At 62.3% G+C, this 20,648-nt stretch overlaps 1 protein-coding gene across 2 annotated transcripts in view; it reads left to right on the top strand.

Moving 5' to 3' along the window:
* SHANK1 (SH3 and multiple ankyrin repeat domains 1) overlaps nt 1-20,648 on the top strand; it is a 36,499-nt gene that overhangs the window by 600 nt on the left and 15,251 nt on the right. For both annotated transcript variants that reach the window (XM_029073026.1, XM_029073024.1), the window contains exons 2-14: nt 3,206-3,491; nt 3,677-3,880; nt 4,281-4,352; nt 4,733-4,841; nt 5,077-5,228; nt 5,969-6,136; nt 6,247-6,363; nt 6,951-7,028; nt 10,736-10,802; nt 11,011-11,365; nt 12,308-12,510; nt 12,929-13,042; nt 13,362-13,437. In XM_029073026.1, the coding sequence (XP_028928859.1) occupies nt 3,246-3,491; nt 3,677-3,880; nt 4,281-4,352; nt 4,733-4,841; nt 5,077-5,228; nt 5,969-6,136; nt 6,247-6,363; nt 6,951-7,028; nt 10,736-10,802; nt 11,011-11,365; nt 12,308-12,510; nt 12,929-13,042; nt 13,362-13,437 (1,961 nt within the window). In that variant the 5' untranslated portion in view covers nt 3,206-3,245. The remainder of the gene's footprint in view (nt 1-3,205; nt 3,492-3,676; nt 3,881-4,280; nt 4,353-4,732; nt 4,842-5,076; nt 5,229-5,968; nt 6,137-6,246; nt 6,364-6,950; nt 7,029-10,735; nt 10,803-11,010; nt 11,366-12,307; nt 12,511-12,928; nt 13,043-13,361; nt 13,438-20,648) is intronic.

Genomic DNA, 20,648 nt, shown 5'->3' with positions numbered 1-20,648 from the left:
TCCGGGCCCGGTTGCCACGGGCAACGCCAAACTGGGTTATGCCCCAGTCCTGGATGCTCTGGCCCAGTTTCAAAACCCTGGGGGTTGGGAGAGGGGGGCCGGCTGTGAGGACCCCCCCCTTCCCTGTCCACTCTGACCCCGGTGTCCACCTGACCCACTGTGCTCCCAACCTCCCTCTTCAACCTTTCCCACCTCCCTCCTTCCTCATCCATCTTTCTCTTTGCTCCATCTCCCTTCTCACGTTCCCCCTTCCTGTCAACCCTTTTTACCCTTCCCCTCATTTCTCATCTTCCCCGGCTCCTCCCCGACCCCCCGACTCCTCCCCCCGCCCCCCACCCCCAACTCCTTTACCCTCTGTTCTTCTCCAGGTCTGACTCTCCTTCTCTTTCTCTCGACCCCGCCCCCGACTCCGTCGCCCCCCCCGCTCACCCGTTACCTTCAGGTCTTCATCCCGCTGGGCTGCCCCCAGCTCCACCCCTCATCCCCACCCCCCGACCTTCATGCTTTCTCTCTGCTTCTTTCCCGTCGCTGCTCTCCTTCTCTCACCCCTCTTTTCCTCCCTTAGAAGGCAGCCCGGGGCCTAGCCTCCTCCTGCCTGCCCAGAAGCCTACTCACCCCCCCCCCCACCCTCCTTCCTTCTGCTCCTTTTCCACTTCTCACCCTTTCCCCATCTCTCCTCACGCCCTCCTCCTCCACCTCTCACTGCTTACCCTCTCTGCACCATCCCTCCCCAGCCCCGCAACTTCTCCCTCACTCCTTTCCATCCCACCTTCCGATTTCCTTCATCCCCTTGCTCCATCTCTTTCCATCTTCCCCTCCCCCTCTTCTCTCCTCTTCCCTTTCCTTCCCTTCCGTCTACCTTCTCCTGTCTCTTTCTCTTCTCACCATATTCTCTCTCCCTCGCTTTCTCTCCTCCCATTCCCCCGCCCCCTTCTCTTCTCCCTTTTCCTCCCTCCCGTCTTTCTTTCCCCCATTTCTTTCTCCTCCTTCGCTCCTTCCTCTCTCCTTGCCTCTCTCTCCGTGTGTCTCTCCGTGTGTCTCTCTTTCCCTCTCTCTCCCTGGGTTGGCAGCCCATGGCCTGTCTCCGCGCCAGCTGTGTGCCAGCTATTATTAGCCGCCGGCGTTTGATTCATGCCGCCCCAGCGATGGTGCCAGCTCTCCGCCTGCGAGTGGGGTGGGGGGGGGGGGGGGGACGGGGATGGTGGGCACTGGGCCCATCTCGGGGAAGGAAGGACGCCCAGCTCCGCTACCGGGTGGGCCTCGAGCCGGGCCCCCGGCCCCTGTCCTCCCTCCCCTCCGCTCCCCGGAGCTGCTCCCCGGTCCTCCCATTTCCACCCAGGGGGTCTGGGGTCAAGGGAGAGGGGGCGAGGAGCGGCAGCGGCGGAACGGGGGTGACGAGGGCAGGGCCTCGGAGGGGTCACTGGCGGGGAGGGGGCCGGAAGCTCCAAGGCCCAGAAGGGAATCCTGTCCGTCCCCCGCCCTCTCACCCCCCCACACACACCTGTGCTGGGAGCCCCGGCCCCTCCCTTCCTCCTCCCTTCCCCTCCCCCTTCCCCAAAGCCGGCAGAGCCCTCACTGCTTCCCATCTCCATGGAAACGCGGAGGAGCCAGGCCTGCCACCAGAAGAGGGCCAGGCTGGCACTCAAGTTTCCCGTGCTGGTGGGGGGACAGGACAGGTGGGGGAGGGAGCCCCCGAGAGACGGTCATCCGAAGCTGTGATCGACCGCACGCCCCACGCTAGATCAGGTCACCACGACTCCACACCCTAGAGAGGGTCGCCCCGACTCCACAGCCTAGATCCGGTCACCCCCACTCTCCGCCTGAGGTATGGTCGCCCCAACTCCACCCCTTCGCTACAGTCACCCTCGCTCCACGCTCTAGATGCGGTCACCCCAACACCACGCGGCGGATACCCATCGCCCCAACTCCACACCCTAGATGGGGTCACCCCCAACTCCACCCCCCAGATTCGGTCACCCCAACGCCACCCCGTAGTCACCCCGATTCCACACGCTAGAAACGATCGCTCTAACTCTGCACTCTAGATGCAGTCGCCCCACCTACCGCGTCCAGACTTGGTCACCGCGACAGCCCCAGGCGGTTCATCCCTCCATCAGCGCTCTCCACTCCCCGACCCAAACCGTTTCGATGATGGTATCGGTTAAGCGCTCGCTCTGTGTCAGACACTGTTCTAAGCGTCCATCCCAGCTACCCCCCCAGATGCTCGCAGCCATCTACACCCCTCCTTCTCCATGGAGACCGTCACCCTAACAACACCTCCTCATTCATTTTCAGCCACCTTCCCACTTGTGTGGACACTGTCCCTCTCTACACCCTCCTGTGGTTGCCAGAATCTTGCTATCTATGTATCCCCCTCCCTCCCCATCTCTCCTCTCCCCTAAGCGTGGGCATCTCCCTGATCGAAGCCAGGTGCGTGATGACCGTCACCCCATCCGCCCCCTCACCCCCAGGCCCCCCGCCTCATGCCGTACTCACTTCGCCAAACTCTCATCCTTGGGAACCCTGCCGGGTCCACCTTTGGGGGCCTTCCTCTCGACCTCTGACCTCTCAAGGGGGTACGGCCGGTTGTGGGCGGGGGGCGCCCGCCCGGAGGAGGGAGCTGGGGCGAGAGGCTGGGGTGGGGTAGGGAGGCGATTCTTCTTGGACTAATTTTAGTGGCTGTATGTGCGGTGGATTAACTGGGACAGCGGCCCCCTGGTGCCCGGTGGTATCTGGGACGCGGCCGCCCCGGGTCAGTGGCAAAGTGGGGCGGGCGAGGGCGGGCCAAGGACAAGGGGAGAGAAAGAGAGAGAGAGAGAGAGAGAGAGGGTTCGGCGCCCAGGCGGGAGTGTGAAGGAGAAGGCCGCGCCCGGGCCTCCGGGGGTGGCGGGGGCTGGAGAACCCGCCTGGGCCTTGGGGGAGCCGGTGGGGCCGGAGGGCAGCTCTTCGGCTGCCAGCCCAAGGGTCGCGGGTGAAGGGATAGGCCGTGAAGCCGGCGTGGGGGCCGGGGAACCGGCCATGTGGGCCCTAGGCCGGGTTCGGTCGTGGGCCGGGAGAGGCCGTCGTCGTGGAGGTCGGTTTGCCCGGGTGGCCGTCGGCCTGTGTCGGGGGGGAGTTGGCGCCCGGGCGGTCCTCGCCCATCCATCCCCCCAACCCCCCAGGGTCTCTCCCGGCCCTGACCCGCCCCCCGCTCCCCCGTCCCCAGCTCCCTGTGATGGTGCCGACCCCGGGAGGGCGGCCCGACGATGCCCCGGAGCCCGGCGTCCAGCGAGGAGGAGCGACGCAGCGCGTCCGAGTGTCCCGAGGGCGGGTCGGAGTCGGACAGCTCGAGGGACGGCCGGGGGACGCGGGGCCCGGGGAGGGCCGGGGCCGGCGGGGTCAGCCTCGCCTCTGCCCGGCGCCTGCAAGGCCGCTCCATGTCCGTGCCTGACGACGCCCACTTCAGCATGATGATGGTCTTCAGGATCGGCATCCCCGACCTGCACCAAACCGTGAGCCGGGGCCGGGGGTGGGCAGCGGGCAGCGGGCAGCGGCCACCAGCCGGGTGGGGGGTGGCGGAGGGGCCGGGGTGGTGGTCCCCAAGAGGAGCGGGCAGGGGGAGGGGACGGGCCCCTGCTGGGACCACTCCCCCCGCCCTCCTGACCGGGTGCTGACCGTTCTTCCCTCCCCGGCCCAGAAATGCCTCCGCTTCAACCCGGACGCGACCATCTGGGCGGCCAAACAGCAGGTCCTGTGCGCGCTGAGCGAGAGCCTCCAGGACGTGCTCAACTATGGCCTGTTCCAGCCCGCCGCCTCCGGCCGCGATGCCAACTTCCTGGAGGAGGAGCGGCTGCTTCGCGAGTACCCTCAGTCCTTCGAGAAGGGTGTGCCCTACCTGGAGGTGACCGACCCCTGCCCCCGCCCAGTTCCCCCGACCCCCCGGGGCCCGGGGGGCTCAGGGGGCCCAGAGGCTCCGGCTGCTGACCTCCCACCCTCCCGCCTCGCCCCCGCTCCCTATTCCTCTGGTGGAGCACGGGGACGGGGGGGAGGGGCCGCTCGGGCACTCGGTCGGCCTTGCCCCCCCAGACCGTTTCCCAGCCCTCCCCTCCTCCCTTGTCTCTCATCTGTCTCCACATCTGTCGGGGGGCTCTCTCTGCCTCCGCGCCCCTCTGGGCCTTTGGGCGCGTTTTCCTTCTCCGGCTCGGTGTCCGCCTCTCTGGCAGCCCCGACCCCCTCTTGACTGTCTCCGTCTCCGGATTTCTCCTCTCCGTGCCTCCGGTCTTGTCTCCTCCCCGGGCCAGTTCCGGTACAAGACTCGGGTTTACAAGCAGACAAATCTGGATGAGAAGCAGCTGGCAAAGCTGCACACTAAGGTGAGGACCCCCTGCCCCGACACCCCTCCTCTTCCCCCTCATCCCCAGCTCCCCTGGGCCCGGGGCTGTGGGGAACCGGTGGGTGAGAACTGGGACAGAATGGTTGCTGTCTGCCCACCTGCCTGCCCACCTGCCATCCCCTTCTGGTCCACATCTCCCGCCTCTTCTTCCTCCCTCCCTGCCCCCCCCCCCCCACTTTCTCCTTTCCTTACTCGATCCCCCTCTTTCTCCTTTCCTTACTCGATCCCATCGGACCCGCTCTTCACCTCTGCGTCTCCCGCCTCCTCTCTTCTTCCTCCTCCTCCTCCTGCTGCTGCTTCCCTGCCGGGCACCCCTGGGTGTCCCTCCGCCTCGGTCTCCCCGGCCGCTGTCCCCGGCAGACGGGGCTGAAGAAGTTTCTGGAGTACGTACAGCTGGGGACGTCGGAGAAGGTGGCCCGCCTGCTGGACAAGGGGCTGGACCCCAACTACCACGACTCCGATTCTGGGGGTATGGGCCAGGGGGCCTAGGGGGGCAGGGGGAACATGGAACCCCATCCCTCGGACAGATGGATGGCAGAGAGGGGTCGGGGGTGGAGGGGTGGTCCCCGGCACCAGCGGCCACAGAAATAGTCACGGCCGTGATCCCCCTCTGTCCCCCGTCACGTGTCTGGCCGGAGGCCCAGGGTCTGCTTGGCCCCGTGGCTCCCTCGTGACCTTCCACCTGCCCCCTCTCCCTCCCCCAGAGACCCCTCTGACCCTGGCGGCCCAGCTGGAGGGCTCAGTGGACGTGATCCGGACCCTCTGCCTCGGCGGTGCCCACATCGACTTCCGCGCCCGCGATGGCATGACAGCCCTGCACAAGGCCGTGTGTGCCCGCCACTGCCCCGCCCTCACGGTGCGGAACACCCTCTGCCCACCCGGGCCCTCCCCCTCCCCCCTTTTGTCTCTTCCCCACCCCCGACCCCACCGAGGTGGTCTTTTAAACTCCTTTTTCCTCCCCTTCCTGTATTGATTTTCACCACAGTCTCCCCTGCTAGACTTTATAAGACCCTCGAGGGCGGGGATCGGGACTGTGACCTCTACTGGGCTCTCCCAAGCGCTCGGTACAATGCTGTGCACAGAGTAGGTGCTCGGTAAATACTATCGATAGGTCGACGGGTCGATCGAAATGGGGTTGGGCGTGGCGCTCACTAAATATTATTACCTGGGAACCCTTCCTGGGACACTCCCAACCCCCCGGGGTTCGGGGACCACCACCCTCATCCTCGGACTCCGCACCTCCCACGGCCTCTGACACCTCTGTCCCGAGTTCTCCCGGCTAAGGGCCCATTTCTTGGGGGACCCCAAGCTTCCCCGCCGAACCCGTGAACTGGTCCCCAACCTCACAGAGGCAGAGGTACTGAATTGGATGGAGAGGCCCCTCTCCCCTAGCCTTCCCCCCCATCCCCCGGTGGCCATAACTGCTCAGCCGGATCTGAGCACATGGCTTCAAATGGGAGCACATGTCTTCACGTGGGATCTCCCTTTTCCCACCTTCCCGTCCCCCTCTTTCCCTCCTCCCTCCCCCATCTGCCTCTCCGGTCCCACCGTCCCTCTCTCTGCCCCCATCCCCCCGTCACCTCCCCCTCCCCACAGGCACTGCTGGACCTGGGCGGCTCCCCCAACTACAAGGATCGTCGCGGCCTGACCCCGCTCTTCCACACGGCGATGGTGGGGGGTGACCCCCGCTGCTGTGAGCTGCTGCTGTACCACCGGGCACAGCTGGGCACAGCCGACGAGAACGGCTGGCAGGAGATCCACCAGGCAGGGCGGGGGCCCGGCTGGGGAGGGCCTGGGCTGGGGGCGGGGCAGAGAGGGGACAGTCCGAGGCCCGAGGGCCCGATGTCCAGCCCGGCTCCCTGCTCCTCCCCCAGGCCTGCCAGCGGGGTAACTCTCAGCATCTAGAACATCTGCTGTTCTACGGGGCGGAGCCTGGAGCTCAGAACGCTTCTGGGAACACGGCCCTGCACATCTGCGCCCTCTACAACAAGGTCCGTCTGAGCCGCTCCCCGGCCCGTCCACAGACCCCCCCCACCCCGACTCCCCTCTTACTCCCCTCAGCTCCCTCCACCTGCCCTCTTTACTGTTACTCACCACCCAAGATCCCAAGGAACCCCCCTCCCCACACCGCGCCTATCCATCTTCCTGTCCTCTTCCTCCTTCTTCCCTGAGGAGGAGTCTGAGATCTGAGGCCGTGACCATTCCGCCTCGACATCTCCCCTTCCTCTCCCCCTCTGTCCTCCCCACCCCCTCTCCCCGCTAGCTCCCATCAGGAGCGTGTTCTAGTGGGATAAGCAGAGTCTCGGGAGTAAGGAGACCCTGTTTCTAATCCCAGCTTTGTCACTGGCCTGCTGTGTGACCTTGGGCAAATCACTTCACTGCGCCTCATCTGTAAAGTGGGGGAAAGAATTAGCGTCCCTGTGAACCCCATGTGGGTCAGGGACTGCACCAGATCTGATTGTCCTGGACCGACCCTGGCGCTTAGTACAGTCCCGATGCCCAGTAAGTGCTTCCTAAATGATTGTTATTATTACCGTATCCTCATTATTAATTTTATGCTGGCGATTATTGTCATTAGGAGACGTGCGCTCGGATCCTGCTGTACCGAGGGGCCAACAAGGAGATGAAGAACAACAGTGGCCAGACCCCGTTCCAGGTGCCAGGACGGGGCGGGGAGGGACAGGAGCCGGGGAGGAACGGACGGGAGTGGGCCGGGGGCCGGACGCGGACCTGGATCTTGGAAGATGGACAGCGGGTGGGGAGCTTCGGGATGAGAGGGAGGGAGGATGGATGGATGGATGGATGGATGGATGGATGGATGGATGGATGGATGGATGGATGAAGGGGAAATGATGAAGAAAGGGAAGACTGGGAATGGAGGAGCCCCGCTAGAACTGCTGAAAAGCAGCAGGACCTAGAGAAAAGAGCCCAAGCCACGGGAGTCAGAGGACTCGGATTTTAAAACCGGCTCTGCCATTTTTGAAAAAATCATATTTGTTAAGCGCTTACTATTTGCCAGGCACTGAACTACGCTCTGGGGTAGATACAAGCTAATCAGGTTGGACACAGTCCATGTCCCACATGGGGCTCACAGTCTTAATCCGCATTTTACAGATGAGGTAACTGAAACACGGAGAAGATTAGTAACTTGCTCAGGTCACACAGTAGAAAAGTGGCAGAGCCAGCATTGAGACCCAGGTCCTTCTGACTTCCAGATCCATGATCTATCCACTAGGCCATGCTGCTTTTCTAGGCATGCTGGGTGACCTTGAGCAAGTCACTTAACTTAAAAAAAAATCGCATTAAAAAAATTAATTTTTTTTTAATTTAAAATTGGATTTGTTTAAATGCTTACTGTGTGCTAGGCACTTTACTAAAAATTGGGGTAGGTACAAGATATCCAGGTTGGACACAGTCCTTATCCAATATGGGTTTATGGTCTTAATCCTCATTTTGCAGGTGACGTAACTGAGGCTGAGAGAAGGGAAGTGACTTGCCCAAGGTCACACAGCAGACAGTTGGAGGAGCTGGGATGAGGACCCAGGTCTTCTGACTCCCAGGCCCGGGCCCTTTCCACTAGGCCATGCTGTTTCCCTGGGCCTCAGTTTCCTCGTCTGTAAAATGGGGATTCAATACCTATTCTCCCTCTCCTCTAGACTGTGAGCCCCGTGTGGAACAGAGACTGTGTCTGACCTGATCAACTTGTATCTACCCCAGTACTTAGAATAGTGCTTGGTACTATGCACTTAATAAATATCATTATTAAATGCCATTATTTTTAACCGGGCACTGGCCCAGGGCCTGTTATTGAAGCAGCATCCAGGAAACCAGTAGGTGGTAGGTAGTAGGTAGTCACTGGCTAGATATTCATTTCTAGATCTCACGTTTAGTCACACCGGGCTCCAAAACCTGGTTGGATTTCGACCCCACTCTGGGCGATCCCTTTTTTTTTTTTTAAATGGCAGGCACTGTACTAAGGTATGTGTATTTGTTGAGTAGACGGCATTTGAAAATAATAATAATAATGATACTTTACTAAGCGCTGGTGTAAATACAAGATAATCAGGTAGGACTCAGTCCCTGCCCCAAATGGGGCTCACAGTCTGAATCCCCATTTTACAGATGAGGTACCTGAGGCACAGAGAAGTCAAGTGACTTACTCAAGGTCACCCAGTGGGCAAGTGGCTGAGCTGGGTTTAGAACCCAGGTCTTCTGGCTCTCAGGCCTGGGGTCTCTGTATTAGACCAGGCTGCTTCTCAATAATAATAATAATGATGATGATGGTGTTTGTTAAGCACTTACTATGTGCCAGGCACTGTTCTAAGCGCTGGGGTAGATAGGAGATAATCGGGTTGGACACAGTCCCTGTCCCTCACAGGACTCACAGTCTTAATCCCCATTTTACAGATGAGGGAACCGAGGCGCAGAGAAGTTAAGTGACTTGCCCCAGGTCACACAGCAGACTTTAACACAGGCTCATCGGGGCTTGACCCTTGGCTCCCTAAGTCCATGAGCTATGCAGCCTCATCTAATTCTAATAGAGAAGCAGCATGGCTCAGTGGCAAGAGCCCGGGCTTGGGAGTCAGAGGTCATGGGTTCGAATCCCATCTCTGCCACGTCAGCTGCGTGACTGTGGGCAAGTCACTTCTCTGTGCCTCAGTTCCCTCATCTGTAAAATGGGGATTAAGACTGTGAGCCTCACGTGGGACAACCTGATTACCCTGGATCTACTCCAGCACTTAGAACAGTGCTCTGCACATAGTAAGCGCTTAACAAATACCAACGTTATTATTATTATTAATTCCCTCACTTGGCCTTTTAGGAGTGCATCAAGGGCAATCAATAATAATCGGTTATTATTCCTGGAGCCTTCTAATACATTTTCCCTCAATAATGATAATTCTTGCGTTCAGCGCTCACTGTGGGCTCCGTACTGTGGTAAGCGCTGGGGTAGATGCAGAAGAACGAGGTCGGACACCGTCCCCGTTCCACCCGGGACTCACGTCTAAGAGCGCAGTCGCAGTACAGTGCTCTCTGCGCAGTAAACGCTCAATGAACGTCATCGACTGAGAGGGAGAATGGTATTTGAACCCCATTTTACAGATGAGGACACTGAGGCACAGCGAAGTGAAGTGACTTGCCCAAGACAGAGCTGGGATTCGAACCCAGGTCGCAATCAGTGGTATTCCCGATCACTGTACTAAGCGCTTGGGAGAACTGGCACCCTACGGCAGAGCTGGTAGATGCGATTTCTGCCCAGAAGGAGCTTACAGTCTATAGGGAGGAGACAGACATAAAGATAGATCTGACTCCCAGGCCCGTACTCTTTCCACCAGGCCACGCTGCTTCTCACTTTGCCCTCTGATATCCTAGTGTGTACCTCTTGTCCGTGGATTTATCCGACACGTCTTGAATTCACTGGTCTTTTCGGTCTACTCCACTTCCCTCTTAATCAAGTCCGTGTGCTTACCGCCCGGGGGGGGAGGGGGGAGGAAATGGTTCCTTTGCCTTGAACCTGCCCCCTTCACCCTCCAGTGGCCACCCCCCACCCCGGCCTGATGCTGTGGGGTGTGAGCCCGTTGTGGGGAGAGACTGCTCTCTTTATTGCGGCACTGTACTCTCCAAGCCCTTAGTACAGTGCTCTGCACACAGTAAGCGCTCAATAAATACGACTGAGCGAATGAACCGGCAACCTCCCTCCCTCCTTTTTTTCCCTCTCTGCCTCTCACCCACCTTCCCTCCCCTTCCTCCCACCCTTCTCTCTGCCCTTCCTCCTTTCCTCTCTCCGACCTCCCCTCTCTCCTCCCCCCCCCCCCCTTCTGAGCGATCTAGGGTTGGGGGAGCCATGGCGGCTGGGACGGTAATGGGCGCACGATCATCAAGCGATCGTTTCTGTGCCCCACTGGGAACACAAGTCCCAGCATCTGTCACTTCCAACAGCCCTGGACCGCCTGACCCAGCCGGACCTGGGCTAGACTGAGATGGCCAGTTGTGCCAGGCCAAGATTTTCAGCTTGGACTGGAACTGTAGTGGGGCGACGGGTGAAGGCGGGAGACGGGACCGAAGGTCGGAGTGAAGATGAGAAGTGGAGGGGACGGGGAGTGGGGGAATGGGGTCGACAGGGAGATGGGGAGGAAGAGAACGGAGGCCCTCAGGTCCCTGTAGGAAGAGAGGCCTGGTCACGGGGAGAGAGATGGGTGCACCCCCCGTCCCCCTCCCCCGGCCCCAGAGGAGTCCCCGAGAGATCGGGAGTGGAAGCCGGGGAGAAGGGGGCGGAAGCCGGGGGATTTGGGGTTGGAGAGCGGCGGGCCCCCCTCGGTGACCCCATCTCATCTCCCTCTCCGCCGCTGCTCTGCCCCTTAGGTTGCGGTGATTGCGGGGAACTTCGAGCTGGGGGAGTTGATCCGGAACCACCGGGACCAGGATGTGGGTGAGCGAGGTGGGAGCTGGAGGGGGCGTGGGGTGCGGGCCGGGAGGGAGAGGAGGGCAGACTGGCCCAAGGAGGTGCTGCCCTGGGCCGGAGGATCCAAGGGGAGCGCGTAGGGGGACGGACCCCGGCGGGGCTGGGGCGCTCCTGCGAGTGCCCAGAGTTGCTCCGTGCCCCCGCTGTCCCCCTCACCCGCGCCCCCCGTCACCAGTTCCCTTTCAGGAGTCGCCCAAGTACGCGGTGCGGCGCCGGGGAGGCCCTGGAGGCGGGGGGCTGGCCGTGCCCCCGCCCCTGCTGCTCCGGGCCAACAGCGACACTAGCATGGCCCTGCCTGACTGGATGGTCTTTGCGGCCCCCGGAGCCCCCCCTCCCGGCCCCCCCGGGCCTCCCGGCCCGGTCTCCGGACCCCCGCCCCCCTCCCACCCCACGCACCCCGCTGGGCCCAGCACCAAGCTCAGCAGTGGGACCCTCCGCAGCGCCAGCAGCCCCCGGGGTGCCCGCGCCCGCTCCCCGTCCCGGGGACGGCATCCTGAGGAAGGCCGGAGGCAACCGCGTGGTAGGCCCAGGTATGGGGAGCCCCTCCCGGGGCCCAGCCCCAGCCCCTCTCCCCAGCTTCCGCCGCCCCAGCCCTCCCCCCGACTCTCCTCCCCACCCCCCCCGAACCCCAGCTCTGCCCAGACCTCCCTCCCAAGTCCCTCCCAACTCTCCCCTTCCCGATCCAGGCCCCCGGCTTCCCTCCCCAGTCAGCCTTCCCAACTCCCTCCACGCCCCTCTCCCATTTCTTTCACATTTTACCTCCTAGAGGCAGCTCCAGCTCACAGAGTTTTCCTTTGACCCCTCACACTCTTCCCCCTGAACCCCGACTCCCCAGAAGCTCTCCCAAACCCTCCAGGATCCTGTGAATTCCCCTCTTTCAGTTCCTTCCCTGTGGTTCCACACACTCCCTCCAACCCCTCATGACTCCTCCGATTTGCCCGCAGGGACTCCCAAAACTCACTTCAAAAACCTGAGGCCCACGTGCCCTACAAACCTTCCCCTCCGACCCCTCGCGGTCCCTTAGGGAGACCTGCCCAGGTTCTCCCCGGTTCTCCTTGGGACCCACCGAGTCGGCCCTCCTGCAGCCACCGTGGGTCTTTCCCACGTTCCCCGCCGGTCCCTACCTGGCTGGGACGGTCAAGGCTTCCCCCCGGCCCTCCCGGCCCACCCGAGACCCCTGGCCAGCCAGCTGGCCGGTCAGCCGGCCACGATCCCCACACCTCCCCAACGTGAGACCCGATTTCACCTTGGTCCTGAAGTCCCACTCTGCTGCCACCCCACTTGGCCCCATTCTCACGCAGGCCTTCAGCTCCTCCACCCCTCCCCTCCCCTCCCGCCCCCGGCCCCCAGGTCCTTTTCTTCTCAGCCCCCCTCCTCACCATCTCTCCGGCCTCTATCCCCCGCCATCTTCCCTCCCCCCCCCGGACCCCGACCCGTGCGACCCCTCTGCCATCCGTGTCCGCCTGTCTCAGCTCCAGCGGGACACCGCGGGAAGTGCCGGCGGCCGGGCCGGGGTCCTCCGGGGCCCCCGGGGGTCCCGGGGGCTCGCTCGGCAGCCGGGGCCGGCGGAGGAAGCTGTACACGGCCGTGCCCGGCCGCTCCTTCATGGCTGTGAAAGCGTACCAGGCCCAAGGCGAGGGCGAGATCTCCCTCAGCAAGGGAGAGAAGATCAAGGGTACGAAGAGGGGAGGGTCAGGGAAGGGTGAGGGAGGGGGACGGGAACGGGGAGTGGAGGGCGTGGTGGCGAAGGCGGGGATGGAGACGGGGGAGAAGGGCAAAGGACTGGCGGGGGGCTGGGTGGGGGGAGACAGTGGGGGGAAGAGGGGGAGGTGGGCTGGTGGGGAAGGTGGGAGACCAGGGAGAGAGGAAGAAGCTGAAGGAGGACCAGGAGAGAGGAGACAGAAGAGAAGGGCGTGGGAGGAGATGGAGGGGCAGGAAGTGAGGAGATGGAGGGATAGGGCAACACGAGGGAGGGATGGGATGGGATGGAGGCGATAGAGCCAAGGGGGTGGGTGGGAAGGGGATGGGGCCAGAAGCCAGGCCAGGGGACCTTGAACACCTCTTACCCCCCCCCCCCCCCCCCTCACCCCCAGTGCTCAGCGTGGGGGAAGGCGGGTTCTGGGAAGGACAAGTCAAAGGTCGCGTCGGCTGGTTCCCCTCCGAATGCCTGGAGGAAGTAGCCAACCGCTCCCAGGAGGGGAAGCAAGGTACAGGGGGGTCCTGGGACCCCAAACCCACCCTGGACTCCCAAGCCCTCCTCTGCACCTCCGACTCGCCCTGTCCCTGCCCCCACCCGCCCCTTGCTAACCCCCCACTCCCTCACTCTAAGCCCCCATTTCCCCAAGCCACCTGGGACCCTTCCAGCCCCCCAGTGCAGCTCAATGCTTATGGGAGTGGGAACTGGGGGCAGGGGCAGAGGGGGGGATGGGACGGGAGGGAGGGGTCACTGGGGAAGAGGGCCCGGTGTGCGGGAGAGCAGCACGGGCCCTGAGGGTCTACCCCGCTTGCCCCGTTTCCCCCTCTCAGAGAGCCGGAGTGACAAAGCCAAGCGTCTCTTCCGCCATTACACAGTTGGCTCCTATGATAGCTTTGATGCTCCCAGGTAAGATCCCTCCCCCCAGCCCCGGCCTCCCGCCCCCCACCCCTCTGCCAAACCTTCCCCCCACCTTCTCTCCATCCTCTCTTTCCCTGATCTTTTAACAACTCTGGGCCTCCCTCGGGCCCCTCTCACCACCTTCAGTCTTCCCTCCTCAACATCCCCTCTTCTCCAGATTGTTTTGGGGAGCCGGCCCATCTCTGGGTGGAGAGAAGGGTCTCTGACCCCTGCTACGACACCAAGGGACCCGGAGGCCTGCAGGGGAGACCCCCCTCCTCCACTCCCCATTGCCCCCCTGAAGTGTCCCGGTGCAGGGTATCTCTCCTGCTGTGAACGAGGCCGGGCTGGGCGAGCGAAGGGTGAGGGTGGAGCCTGGGGGCCGTGTGGATGCCTTGGGTCCGGGTGGCCTGACCGAAGACTCGGGGGGCACTCAGGCCCCACCCGTTCTTCCGTCCCCCTCCCCGCATCCCCCGGCCCTGTGGATTGTCCTGGTTCCCGTGTTGGTGGGTGCAGCCGTGGGTACTGCAGAGAGTTGGGGACGGTGGTGGCCCAGACATAGACGCGTGGGTCCTTGGGTCCTCGCCGAGAGTCATCTGATTTCCTGTCCCCCTCCCCCAGCCTCTTCACCCACCCTGTCCCTTTGCCTCTCTTTGGCCATCCTGACTCCTCAACCTCCCCCAACTCCTCGATGCCCCGCCTTGCTCCTAGAAGACCCTCCACTACTCCCTGATCGCTCTCCCCATCAGTGGTCCCTGATCCCCAGGGTCTGACTGAACCCCCTGCTCCTGATTCCCCCTCCACTTCTTCCTGACACCACTGGAGAGGATGTGTGTGTGTGTGTGTGTGTGTTCCTTCGTATGTGTGAAGTGGTGGTATAATAACAATAATGATGGCATTTGTTAAGCCCTTACTATGTGCCAAGCACTGTTCTAAGCGCTGGGAAAGATGCAAGTTTGTCAAGCTGTCCCACTTGGGGCTCACAGTATCTGTGCATCTCTCTCGAGTGTGCAGATTTTGGGGTGAAGGAATCTCTCTGGGGTGGGATTCACACTCAGGACTGGGTAGAGAGCAGGCTGAGAGGAGGCAGGAAGGAGTTCTGCGACCAGGGGTCGGGGCGTAGAGCGGGGAGGATTCAAGGGCCTGGACAGTGATTGACAGAACTGTAGTTTGATCTTTCAGGATGAAGATTCTCCTTTGTGTTTAGAGCACCAATCCCATTAAATGTGTCCCAAACCTGTGTGTGTCCATATTCTGGGGCAGTGTCGGGGCACGGGGGAGGGTTTTGAAGCTCGGGGGTCGCGGGGGGTGGGGGGGAGGGGAAGATATGTTGCATCTGTCTTTGATCTATGCACATGCGTATGTCTGTTTTTCTTGCTACAACCTGTGTCCCCCTTGTGTCCGTCTGACATCGTCTCTCCTCCATCTCTCGTCCCCTGAGTGTCTCTATCCCATTCTTTCCCTGAGGGGGTGTCTCTGTCCAACTGGTTTGTATGTATCCCTTTCCCTGAGTGTGTGGGTTCCATTCCCTGGGGTTGTTTGTTTGTGTCTTTCTAGCTCTGTGTGGTGTGTGTGTCCCCCAATTCTCTGGCTACCTGTGCCTGTGCTTGAGTGATTGGACTGTGTGTTCCTCTCCCCCGGGCCTCTCTGGGCCCCAGTGCTCTATTGGTTTGTATGTTGTGCTGTGTCCCCTGTGTCCCTGTGCCGTGGGATGTTTTTGGCGGGCGTGCGTTTGGACAGATGGACGCAACGGGTTCTGGTGTGACCCTGTGCTGTGTGGTGTAGGGAAGCGGCCCTCGTCCCTCTCCTCTCGGCTTTCCCTCTCCTCCCGTGCTGTGTGAAGTGTGTGGTGGGCAAAGTGCGTCTCCTGTACGAGGTGTAGAGGGTAGGGAAGGCAGCGTGTGTCCCCTGTGTGAGGTGTGGGGTGCGGGGCGGAGGGGCTCCAGTGTGAGATGGGTGACGTGTCTCCGGTGTGAGGGGTGTGAGATGGTGTGTGGTGTGAGGCGGGAGGCGTGTGGCCCCTGTGGGTGGCGTGGAGTGGGTGGCGTGTGTCCCCGGCGTGAGGGGTGAGGGGTGTGGTGTGAGGTGGGCAGTGAGTGTCCTAGGTGTGAGGTGTGTGGGGTGACGCGTGTGGTATGTGTCCCCGGTGTGAGGTGTGTGGGGTGAGGTGTGTGGAGTGTCCCTGGTGTGAGGGGTGTGGTCTGAGGCGAGCGGTGTGTGTCCCTTTTGTGGGGTGTGAGGGATGGGAGGTGTGCGGTGCGAGGCGGGCCGTGTGTGTCCCCTGGGTGAGGTGTGAGGAGGGGGGGGGCGTGTGTCCCCTGTGTGGGGTGTGAGGGATGGGAGGTGTGTGGTGCGAGGCGGGCCGTGTGTGTCCCCTGGGTGAGGTGTGAGGAGGGGGGGGGCGTGTGTCCCCTGTGTGGAGTGTGAGGGATGGGAGGTGTGTGAGGTGTGTGGTGCGAGGCGGGTGGCGTGTGTCCCCTGAGGGAGGTGTGAGAAGGGGGGCGTGTGTCCCCTGTGTGGGGTCACACATTAAGCCCGCTATGGGGCAGGGACGGTCTCTATCTGTTACCGAACTGTCCATTCCAAGCGCTTAGTCCAGTGCTCTGCACCTAGTAAGCGCTCAATAAATACGACCGAATGAATGGGGTGTGAGAGGTGTGAGGTGTGTGATGCGGGGCCGGGGGCGTGCGTCCCCGGTGTGAGGGGTGAGGCGGGTGTCGTGTGTCTTCTGTGTGGGGTGTGAGGGGTGTGGTGCGGGGAGGGTGTCGCGTGTCCCCTGTGGGAGCGTGAGGCGGGCGGGGGGCGTGCGACCCCTGTGCGAGGGGTGTGAAGTGTGTGGTGCGGGGCGGGGGGCGTGTGTCCCCGGTGCGAGAGGTGTGGTGCGGGTGTCGTGTGGCCCTTGGGCGAGGGGTGTGATGCGGGGCGGGTGTCGCGTGTCCCGTGTGGGGTGTGAGGGGTGTGAAGTGTGTGGTGCGGAGCGGGGGGGCGTGTGTCCCCTGTGTGGGGTGTGAGGCGAGGGGCGTGTGTCCCCTGTGCGAGGGGTGTGAGGGGGTGTGATGCGGGGCGGGTGTCATCTGTCCCCTGTGTGAAGGGGGTGAAGTGTGTGGTGCGGGGTGGGGGGGGGGGCGTGTGTCCCCTGTGTGGGGTGTGAGGCGAGGGGCGGGGTGCGGGGGTCGTGTGTCCCCTGTGAGAGGGAGGTGAAGTGTGTGGTGCGGGGCGGGTGTCGCGTGTCCCCTGAGGGAGGGCTGTCAGGTGTGGGGTACGAGGCGGGTGTCGCGTGCCCCGTGGGGGGGGGGGGGCGTGTCCCGTGCGCGAGGCGCGTGAGGGGGTCGCGCGCCCGCCGTGTGAGGGCTGTGTGTGGGGGGGGGGGGTGAGGTGTGTAGCGGGGGGGGGGGGGAGGGGCGGTCTGGGTTCGGGTCCGGTCTGCACCTGCGCGGCGGCGGCGCTCCGGAGCGCGCGCGGGGCCGGGGGGGGGGGGAGGGGGGGAGGGGAGCGCGGACCGGAAGTGCTCCCCCTCACCGCCCTCCCTCCCTCCCTCCCCTCGGCGCGCGCTCGCGCTCGCGCGCTCCCGTCCCCGTCCCCGGTCCCCGGTCCCCGGTCCCGGTCCCGGTCCCGGCCGCCCCCTCCCCCTCTCCCCGGCCGGCCGGCCGCCCCCGGTCAGCATGAGGCGGGGCCCGGGGGCCCGGACAGCGGGGTGGGGCCGAGCGGGGACGCGGCCGGGACGATGGCGGGGTCTGCGGGCGGGGGGCCGCGGGGCGGGGGGCCGCGGGGCGGGGGGGGGGCCGGTCCTGCCGCCGCCGCCCCCCGCGCTGTCCTCCAGCTGGCCGGCCCTGGGCCCCCGGCGCCGCAGCGTCTGGTACATCTACAGGTAACGCGGCCCCCGACACCCCTCCCTCCCTCCCGCCCTGCCGGAGCCGCGGCTCCATCATCCACCCACCGCCGCCGCCGCCGCCGCCGCCGCCATTCATCCCCCTCCCCTCCATTCACAGTCATCCCCGCACACGCACACACACACACACACACACACGCACACACACACGGCGCTTCACACATCCCGCCCCCTCAGCCCCTCCTTCCCCCTCCCCGCCGCTCCCTCGTCTCTGCGTGTCTGGGGGGACCCACTGCGCGCCCGGTGCCGTCCCGGGTGTGTGCGAGCGACGTGGGTCCCGGGGGCAGGGGGGAGGGTCGGGGCGGCCCGGCCCACGTGTCCCACGGCCTGGCGGGCCCGGGGTGCCGCGGCCCTCGGGTGGTTCGTTCGCACCCCCAGCTCCGGGTTGAGTGCGGCCGTCAGGTTGCACGATCGTAACCCCCACCCCTGGGTTGGTGCACCCCCGCGGGCTGTATTTTGCACCCCCCTCCCCGGGTTGGTGCACCCCTCGGGTTGTAGGATCGTACCCCCATCCCCGGGTTGGTGCACCCCTCGGGTTGTAGCTTCGTACCCCCATCCCTGGGCTGGTGAAGCCCTCGGGTAGTATGTTCCTACCCCCATCCCTGGGATGGTGAAGCCCTCGGGTAGTATGTTCCTACCCCCATCTCCGGGTTGGTGCACCCCTCGGGTTGTAGGTTCGTACCCCCAGCCCTGGGTTGGTGCACCCCTCGGGTTGTAGGATCGTATCCCCATCCCTGGGTTGGTGCAGCCCTCGGGTAGTATGTTCGTACCCCCATCCCCGGGTTGGTGCACCCCTCGGGTTGTAGGATCGTATCTCCAGCCCTGGGATGGTGAAGCCCTCGGGTAGTATGTTCCTACCCCCATCTCCGGGTTGGTGCACCCCTCGGGTTGTAGGTTTGTACCCCCAGCCCTGGGTTGGTGCGGCCCTCGGGTTGTGTGATCACACCCCCATCCCTGGGTTGGTGCACCCCTCGGGTTGTATGTTCCTACCCCCATCCCTGGGTTGGTGCACCCTTCGGGTTGTATGTTCGTACCCCCATCTCTGGGTTGGTGCAGCCCTCGGGTAGTATGGTCGTACCCCCATCCCTGGGTTGGTGCACCCCTCGGGTTGTATGTTCCTACCCCCATCCCTGCATTAGTGCGGTCCTCGGGTTGTATGTTCTCACCCCCATCCTTGGGTTGCTGCACCCCTCGGGTTGTATGTTCGTACCCCCATCCCTGGGTTGGTGCACCCCTCGGGTAGTATGTTTGTACCCCCATCCCTGCATTAGTGCGGTCCTCGGGTTGTATGTTCGCACCCTCATCCTTGGGTTGCTGCACCCCTCGGGTAGTATGTTCGTACCCCCATCCCTGGGTTGGTGCGGCCTTTGGGTTGTACGTTCGTACCCCCATCCCTGGTTGGTGCACCCCTCGGGTTGTACGTCCCCCCAGCTCTGCCGTCTCTCTCTCCCCCTGTTTATGCTGCTCTGCACCTGTGTGTGTTCCCGGCCCCGGGAATGTTTGTCTCCCTGACGATCCCATGTTTTTACGTGTCTGTGCCCGGAACCTCCCCCCCCCCCGTGCTTGCGACCCTGTGGAAGAATACCACACGTGTGTGTCTCCAGTGTTCAGGGAGACGGTTGGGGTGTGCCGTCAGCTTTTGGTGTGTGGGTTGGACGTCTGGGTGTGCGTATGCTACACGGGTTTTTAATGATGACTTGGAAGTGTGTGTGTCTTGGGGATATTTGAGGGTGAATATACTACCCAAGTATCCGAAGAAGGCTTAGAAGTGTGTGTGTGGGCATATTTGGGTGTCAATGGTGCACAAGTATTTGGTGGAGACTTAGAAGTGTGTGTGTGTTTGTGTGGTCTGGGAACATTTGAGGGTGAATGTATTACACAGCTATTTGAAGGAGGCTTAGAAGTGCGTGCGTGTATGTGGGAATATTTGGGTGTGAATGTGTTACATGAGTATTTGACGAACACCTCGAAGTGTGTATGTGTGTGTATCGACCGAAGAGGGGCTGGACTACGTGTGTTCACTGGGAGGATCCGATGGGATGGGGGCGATGGGAGGATGACACACAAATCTTTCAATAGATAGTGTGGTGGAAGTGCAGCAGCCTAGCTCTGTTGTAAGTTCTTTCATTTGTAATAATGTTGGTATTTGTTGGTATTTCTTAAGCGCTTACTATGTGCAGAGCACTGTTCTAAAACCTGGAGTGGATAGAGGGTAATCGGGTCGTCCCACGTGAGGCTCACAGTCTTAATCCCCATTTTACAGAGGAGGTCACTGAGGCGCAGAGAAGTTAAGTGACTCGCCCCCAGTCATACAGCTGACAAGTGGAGGAACCGGGATTCGAACCCATGACCTCTGCCTCCCAAGCCCGGGCTCTTTCCACTGAGCCACGCTGCTGCAGGGATACATAATAAAAAAATGTGGTATTTGTTAAGCATTTACTACGTACCAGGCACTGTACCAAGCGCTGGGGTGGATACAAGATAAATCAGGTCTGACAGAGTCCCTTGCCCTGCCTGAGGTTTGCAGTCCAAGGGGCAGGGAGAACAGGTATTTCAACCCCCATTTTACAGATGAGGAAACTGAGGGCCGGAGAAGTGAAAGTGACTTGCCCAACATCACACAGCAGGCAGGGGGGAGAGTCGGGATTAGAACCCAGCTCCCCCGACTCCCGGGCTTGTGATCTTTCCACGGGGCTCCGCTGCGCCTTTTTTTGGGGGTGTGGAGAGGGGGAGCTTTGGTTTGCGTGACCTCAGTTCAAGGGGCGCAGTGGCTGCTGCCTGGGCCCTGGCCCAAGAGAAGGCCTGGTGAGCAAGGTGGGCACGGCACCGCACGCTGTGAAAACCCTGAGAGGATGAGGGGGGTGGCTGGGTATGTGGATATCTTGGATGTAGGAAGCAGGATTACACTGGAGTGAACTGGGGTACATGTGCGCACCGTACTGGGAGGTATGGAGCATACTGGAGTGTGATGGAGGACATAGGTTGCATTAGGATGTGGGATTACACTGGAGTGAACTGGGGTACACGTGCACACCATACTGGAAGGTATGGAGTGTACTGGAGTGTGATGGAGGGCTTAGGTAGATTGTATCAGTGTGGATAGACCCGACTGGAATCGATATCTAATTGCCCGGCTGGTGGGGAGCCGTGTGAAGAGGGTGGGAATAAATACAGTCCTGGAGTGGGAGTAGAAAGTTCTGGCGTGTCCTGTCTTGGAGGGGAGAGCAGGAAACTGGAGGTGGAGGAGGGGGCACGTAGACCAACATAATCCAGCCCTGGGGGCTTGGTCCTGTTTTACCTTGAGCAGAAGTGGGAAATGGGGGGGCTACCC

Source organism: Ornithorhynchus anatinus, chromosome 10 (genome assembly GCF_004115215.2).
Source record: "Ornithorhynchus anatinus isolate Pmale09 chromosome 10, mOrnAna1.pri.v4, whole genome shotgun sequence".
Lineage (NCBI taxonomy): Eukaryota > Metazoa > Chordata > Mammalia > Monotremata > Ornithorhynchidae > Ornithorhynchus > Ornithorhynchus anatinus.
This window is presented reverse-complemented; position numbering and strand designations above follow the sequence as displayed.